The 7,420-nt window shown below is 36.9% G+C and overlaps 1 protein-coding gene across 1 annotated transcript; it reads left to right on the forward strand.

Annotated features, from left to right (window-relative positions):
* Window positions 1-1,676: 1,676 nt before the first annotated feature.
* On the forward strand, window positions 1,677-5,624 carry LOC113284315 (monocopper oxidase-like protein SKU5). Its single transcript, XM_026533754.1, has 9 exons — window positions 1,677-2,031; window positions 2,436-2,545; window positions 2,647-2,917; window positions 3,035-3,173; window positions 3,579-3,945; window positions 4,043-4,408; window positions 4,548-4,626; window positions 4,840-5,039; window positions 5,243-5,624. Exons 1-9 carry the CDS (start codon window positions 1,891-1,893, stop codon window positions 5,334-5,336), a joined length of 1,767 nt encoding a protein of 588 aa, XP_026389539.1. The 5' UTR covers window positions 1,677-1,890; the 3' UTR covers window positions 5,337-5,624.
* Window positions 5,625-7,420: the final 1,796 nt, after the last annotated feature.

Below are 7,420 nucleotides of genomic sequence, written 5' to 3' on the forward strand. Positions count from 1 at the left end.
GAATTACGTTGAGCGCAGTTCCGAATTGAACTCAATCTTGTGGTTAGTTGTTTTTTTAAGATGCGATTTTGTGAGCCAAGATCGAATGCTATTTGGAATAGGGTTCAACACAATTTAAATTGGTATTTTTGGAATCTATTTTACCTTTCATGATTTATTCCAAGTGCTCAACACACCATTAGACGTAACTTCCATAATCTATTCCAAATACTGAGGTGTCATAAACTCGTGGAATTTGGAAAATGGAATTTTCCGCCACAAAGCTTGTTAACCATGAATATTTACAATTGAAATGTGACAAAGAAGTTGTTGCACCAACCATTACTGTAAAAACTTACTCACATGATTTGCAGGATTACCAAATTCTACCTATTTTCAAATCCATGTAAAACAACCTAATCCTCACAATAGTAATCCTTCCTATTCTCTCCAAATCAATCCAGGATAAGTATAAATAGTAACCTCCTATTATTGGCTGTATGTAACAACCTTAGCTTACTTGGTAGAAACAACTTTGCCCTTAAAAAAGGATGAATTCTCTACATGGTTGAAAGTGAAAGATGACCTTCCATCCTTCGAATAAAAGCTTCTCCTCTTCTTCCACCCCCTTTCCATTTCCATTAAGGTTGTCCCATTCGTACCTCATTGTTTTTCAATATGATATGTGAGACACGAAGAATAACAGTCACACAGTCACAGACATCCTTTGGCTTTGGATGATACAATTCAATTTGATTGAATACACACATTTTTAAAGTAATAAATTTCAAAGTCGTCTGTCCATAATGTTGAATTATGCAACTACTACTTCCGGCTTGTGAGCGTGATTGAATGCCATAATCGGCCTCTATTTCAGCATGGCGTGTCTCTACGATCAATATAAAATTGGTGACAGAAGAGTGACCCCTTTACAGCTCCGCTTGACCATCACCCAGATAGAGCAGCCCCAACGGATAAGTTGTAAAACTATGGGACCCACTTCCAACCCCACCTTCCTCGCTGTGAGCCACTTTTGGTAGTTTAATTAATAATAGTAATAATAATATTGCTAAAACCCTGTCATCCAATCAAAATGACAGGATCACATCCAACGGCTTCATTTTAGTAAAATAAAAACCACCGGACGGTTAAGATTACAGCGACGCATTCACGGCCATATGGATTGGATGGATGAGCCGGATGACAGTATAAAGAACCGTCATTAGATTAGATGCACGCGCTTTGTGATGATTTTAGGAAGGAAAAAAAATGAAAGAAAATATATCTGCCGTAGAGTTGAAGAAAAAAATAAAAAGGAAGGAAAATTATAACGTTGGAGAAAAAATCTGGATATTTTCGCTGGCGAATTTTTGTTCGTTTCCTAATGAACCGACAAACTTATGATTTATTTAATGAAAAGACAGGTCAAATTTCGAAAATACACTCATTAATTAACAAAGAAATAATTAGCAGTCCTAATTGAGATAATTCCGCGACTAATGGTGTTCATACCATTTTAACATCCACCTTAAAGAGCAACATATTAAATGCTTCAACACCATTGAATCATCCAACTCCATCAGATCCACATAACATTTCAAAATCTGATGTAATCGGACGGTACGGAATGATAAGGAGTATATCATCCCAGAGAGGACAGTAATTTTCAGTAATAAGGACTTTTAGGGCAGACCAGCCACACACACAACCCTAGTTTTTGTGTAGTGGACTTGAAACTTCTCGCTTCTTCTTCATCATCCTTGTTTCTCTTAGCCATTGTCTGTCTCCTCCATTTCTCTATTTTTCTTTTTGTTTCAGACTGATAATGTAATATTTTTCCCATTAAATACCGGCTAAATACTCTCCCTCCATTAAAATCGGCGTACTCTTAGTTTTCAGTTACGATTTTTCATGGCGTTTTTTAGAGATTTTTTGCTCAGCATTGCCATTTCATTATTCTTGACGACTCTGTGTTATGCTGGAGATCCGACTGTGTACTTGAACTGGGAAGTCAAGTACATTACCGTTGCTCCGTTAGGCGTTAAACAACAGGTACTCAGATCCCTCCCACTTTCATCCTCATTACTCGAATTTCTGGTGTTTGATTGCTTGGTTCTTGATCTGATAATGTACTGATTCTTTGAATTTCTTGGATAATTTTTACTGAATTTTTTGGGATGTAAATATCAGTCTTGGTTAGATTGAAAATTCGAAATGTACTACTATCAGAACTGAGATTTGGAGATTTTGATGGCTTTTTTCTTGGTTTTAGTCATTTTCTGTGTGTATTGACTGTGGTAGTTGACCAATTTTTTTTTTGTAATTTTTGGTTCACACTGATATTGACTCTTTCACTGGAATTTTTGCTTTACTGTTTGATATTTGAGTGTAAATTGATGAGGAGGAGGATTGATTATAGTTAGGGATTTAACATGGATTGGATTGTTATACTGCAGGTTATTGCTATAAACAAAGAGTTTCCAGGTCCTATTGTTAATGTCACTACAAACAACAATGTCGTAGCCAACATTATTAACGGCTTGGATGAGCCACTTCTCATCACTTGGTAATCATTCCTTCATTTTTGTGTGTGTGTGTGTGTTTTTTTATTGTTGAATAGTTGGTAAGTCAGATTGTTGATGTTATTCGGGGTTGTATTGACCACAGGAATGGAATCCAAATGAGGCGTAATTCATGGCAAGATGGTGTTCTTGGTACTAATTGTCCAATTCCTCCGAATTGGAACTATACTTATAATTTTCAAGTGAAAGATCAGATTGGAAGCTTTTATTACTTCCCATCTACTAATTTCCAGAGTGCCTCCGGTGGTTATGGAGGAATTATTGTAAATAATAGAGCCGTTATCAGTATTCCCTTTGATGAGCCTTACGGTGATATCACTATGCTTATTGGTGATTGGTATATCAGGAACCATACGGTATGTGTATTTGAACTATGTGTTCACATTTTTCTCTATATAAGGTAATGAACCATTGGTGTATTACCTGTTGTTTAACATGTAGAGCCTAATGTTTGTGTTTTCTTTGGATTGCAGTCTCTAAGGAGGAGCCTTAATGATGGAAAACACCTTGGGATGCCCGATGGTGTTCTGATTAATGGAAAGGGACCATACCAATATAACAGCACGTTTGTTCCTGATGGCATTGATCATGCTAGTTTCAAAGTCGAACCAGGTAATTCTCTTAGGCTCCTGGGGCATCGACACATACTCTTAACTGAATAACATTAGTCAGGGATGGTTCATGTGATGGAATCAATCTAAAATAGCTGGTTGCACTTTCAGTATATTTTTTGCACAAGTAACACAGTCAATTACTCTGAGAACTATAGCTATGACGTCCACTAGAAAAGCTGGCCTTTCTGGCTTTTGGAGTGTTTCATTCGATGGGAAAATACGTTTTGAGGGAAGCTCTACTCACAAGTGTGCTGCAGCTTTTGAGTCTTCTCCACCTTTAAACATTGGATTATACGTTTACTTATGAACTAAATACCAAGTCTGGAAATTTTTATATCTTTGATTGATATTTGTATAATTTTATCTATTATTTGTTAATTAACATAGCATCATGGTGGTGCAGGCAAAACTTATCGGTTACGTGTGCACAATGTCGGAATCTCTACTAGTTTGAACTTCCGCATACAGAACCACAACCTGCTTTTGTCTGAAACAGAGGGAGGATACACAGTACAACAGAATTATACTAACCTAGATATTCATGTCGGTCAATCTTATTCATTCTTGGTGACCATGGATCAGAATGCAAGTTCAGATTACTATATTGTAGCAAGTCCGAGGTTTGTAAATGAAACAGTTTGGCAGAGAGTCACTGGAGTTGGTATCTTGCACTATTCCAATTCCAAGGGCAAAGCATCTGGTCCTCTCCCCCTAGGACCCCAAGATGAAAATGACAAGACTTATTCGATGAACCAAGCGAGATCTATTAGGTTTGTAATTGATCCATCTGTTTTCTATTACTGCTGTTTTTTATTTATCTGTGCGCTTGTTTGACCTTTTGAAAATCCTGTTTTATGGTTTGATTAGGTGGAATGTCTCTGCAAGTGGTGCTCGACCTAACCCACAAGGATCTTTTAAGTATGGAGGAATTAATGTGACTCAAGTCTATGTCTTGAAAAATAAACCACCAGTCACAATTAAGGGCAAACAAAGAACTACACTGAACGGAATCTCCTACGTTAATCCTGATACCCCATTAAGGCTTGCTGATGAGTACAAAGTTAAGGGAGTGTATACACTTGATTTCCCGGACAAGCCACTAACCGGTGCATCCAGGATGGCATCATCTGTAATCAATGGCACATACAGAGGATTCATGGAAGTTGTACTACAGAACAATGATACCAAAGTTCAGAGCTATCACTTGGATGGATATGCATTCTTTGTTGTTGGGTATATATTTCTTTTACTTTAAGTACGCTAACAATTGAATGCGTCACCTCATACTTCTCACATTTTTAATTATGGTCATTGTAAACACTGCTGAGATATAAGTTTGCTGTAACATATTCGTCATGTTAATTCTTTGCAGCATGGATTATGGTGATTGGACTGAGAACAGCAGGGGCACTTACAATAAGTGGGATGGGGTTGCTCGAAGTACAATACAGGTATCTGTTTTTTGATTACTCTCGATGATCCTTTTTACGTTGTTTTTTCAAAAAACACTGTCCAACTCTGATCGTCTTCTTATGATCTTTGTCTTAAAATCAGATATGGTTTTGTTGCTATCACCCATATGCATATTCCTGGTTATCTTCGTAGATACTTTTTGTATCTTTTAGCTCAAGGGGTTAATCAACTCATCCTTTTGCTCTGTATAGGTTTTCCCAGGGGCATGGACATCAATCTTGATTTCTCTAGACAATGTTGGATTTTGGAACTTGAGAACAGCAAACCTTGATAGCTGGTATCTTGGTCAGGAAACTTATATAAGGATCGTCAATCCAGAGGCTACCAATGAAACCGAATTAGCCCGTCCAGAAAATTCCATTTTCTGTGGTGCCCTGAAACATAAACAGCAGTAAGTACACAAGCTTTAGTTCGCAGTTAATTGTTTTCTCATCTTGTTTAGTCTTCAGAAAATTAACTTGCAATTACCTGAAAATGGGAAATGTGGGATAAGTAATTGTCCTGGGTTTTCCAGTTTTCTTGTTCACTGGATTATGAGTCAGATAACTTTTAGCGACTTGCTAAACTGAACTTGTACTGTTTTTGAATCTACAGGCCTTATCACGTAGGACCGAAGTCAGCTGCAACATCATACCGATCAAAGTTATTATTGTCTTTCCTGACGCTCATCTTTGCTATTATTGTTTAGTTTGTTGAAATGTAGTTTTGTTTATATCTGAGTGTTCCAGGTTAATTCGTTACAAGTTCTTCTTCTTTTTTTTATCTAAACCCCCAAAATTGCCTGTAATTCTAAATTTTTGGGAATATCTATCATTCATTTTTTCTACTTATAATTTGATGTAATTGTGGGAAGCAGGATTTTTCAATACATTTGACTATTCATACTCAACATTTTCTTTGCTCTTCCACATTTCTCTGTAATTTTGATTAATTTTCTTTTCGATGTTATAAAAGAGTTACCTTGTGTAAATTGCAAGATAATGCCTATTCAATAATGACAATGCAGGAACTGCATGTTAAAGGAGATATTTCTAATATTTATTTTCTAGACAAAGCAAAGAAAGGCCATTTTTCTATAATATTTTGTGTTTTTGAATGTCATATCTTCTTTTAAGAAGAGCCTTATAACTATCTCGGATTCTCTGCGACGATTGTTGCTTTTGAATTGTCTTATCTGTAAACCCATGATTTCCCATGAGATGAACAGGTTGTAATGTTGTATAATATTTTGCTTGCTGGCTAGGGTTGCTTTCCATGTGATGTTTATGAGCTGTTTTCATTCAGGTCCATCCATACCTAGATATTCATCATATAGCATGAGAAGCGTGGTCTGTCTTTTTTCAACAGCTTTTTCTTATTTTTTACCTGCACATCTGTCTTGAAGTGTAGGCAATGTAGAGTTTACTGTCCCCGTCTCCTCAATGGAAAAAGCAGTTACATTGAGTGAATCCACTCTCCTCTTAGTTGGAAGTTGTTTTTTTGGTCTCAACTCTCAAGCATCTGTTTTGCCACTAAAAGAGTAAATTGGATTAGGTAGTTTTAAATAGTTTGTTTTTGGCTTTAATTGTGTTATTATTCCGTTCTTTATGTCTAATCAAGATGTCGGGATAATAAAGCTATTCTCAACTTGGTTTTCTTATGAAAATCAACTGAAACCTTTTGACCAAATTTCGGTGGCTTTGATTTGAATGCTTGCCCCCACGTGTCAATGACATTCGCAGTCTAGAGTTGGAGGTTGTAACTTAAAAGTTTCCATGAGAGCAATGTAGAGCATTTCCTGGTACATATTGCATAGCTCTCAGTATATACTAAAAACTGATAATCAGGAAAGCCACTATTTTTCCAAATACCAAAAACATTCAGCATCATTGTACATCCAAGACATTGCTGGCACTTTATTTTGAAAGCTTTAGTGCAATATACATGCTCAATGATGCAGTATGTCAAAACTGGACCCCATCCATAACGGGAATTTCAGACTTATCATACAGCGGTGAAATGTAAAGACTCCGATTACTCAGAGTCCCTCCATAGCATAACTTTTCTGCCAGAATGTTCACTTAGCACTTTGCACTGTAGCTGCTTTATTAGCAGCACAGAACTCCAGAATACAGTTTTCCCGCATGTTAGGGGCTTACAAAAACACATCTTCTCAGATAGCAAAAGAAATTCATCCATCTAGATCCTAGAACAAAGTTGAAAAATCTAAAGCAACTTCCATGAGTAACTAAAAATTTCAATCAACTGTCTGCAGGTGGTGGTTAAAGAGTTGCGCAATGATTCTGTTTATTTATTTATCTTCTCAGCCAGGGATAATGTCTATGTAAAGCTCGATAGGCTCCTGCAGAGTTCAGAAAGTTGGGTGCAAGTGAAGGGTCACAAGATTATGTCTATGCAAAGTTCTACAGGCATCGCACAGAGTTTCAGACAATAGATGCAAAGTTGGTGCAAGTGAAAACTCCCAGATTTTAGAGTCAGACAGACCAGAGTCATATCTATGTAAAGCTCTGCAGGCATCACACAGAGTTTCAGACAGGTTACCAAGCTGGTGCAAGTGAAGTCTTGCCAGATTTTAGAATCAGCCAGACCAGGGTTGATGCATATGTAAAGCACTACAAGGCTCACACAGAGTTTCAGACTGGATATAAATACTTGAATGCAAGGTGAAGTTTTAATCAGAGATGAATATGACAGGAATTGAACACACATAAGCTATAGAGCCGGATTAGTCCTTTCCATAAATATCATAGCAACAAACTTGAGAAAATGTTT

The sequence above is a fragment of the Papaver somniferum genome, chromosome 5 (assembly GCF_003573695.1).
Source record: "Papaver somniferum cultivar HN1 chromosome 5, ASM357369v1, whole genome shotgun sequence".
Classification (NCBI taxonomy): domain Eukaryota; kingdom Viridiplantae; phylum Streptophyta; class Magnoliopsida; order Ranunculales; family Papaveraceae; genus Papaver; species Papaver somniferum.

What these genes read in the sequence shown, in the direction of transcription:
- LOC113284315 (XM_026533754.1), top strand. Translation starts at nt 1,891, where the DNA reads ATGGCGTTTTTTAGAGATTTTTTGCTCAGCATTGCCATTTCATTATTC. An exon ending in CGTTAGGCGTTAAACAACAG is followed by an intron (nt 2,032 to 2,435) that starts GTACTCAGATCC and finishes GTTATACTGCAG; the next exon opens with GTTATTGCTATAAACAAAGA. An exon ending in GCCCTGAAACATAAACAGCA is followed by an intron (nt 5,040 to 5,242) that starts GTAAGTACACAA and finishes TTGAATCTACAG; the next exon opens with GCCTTATCACGTAGGACCGA.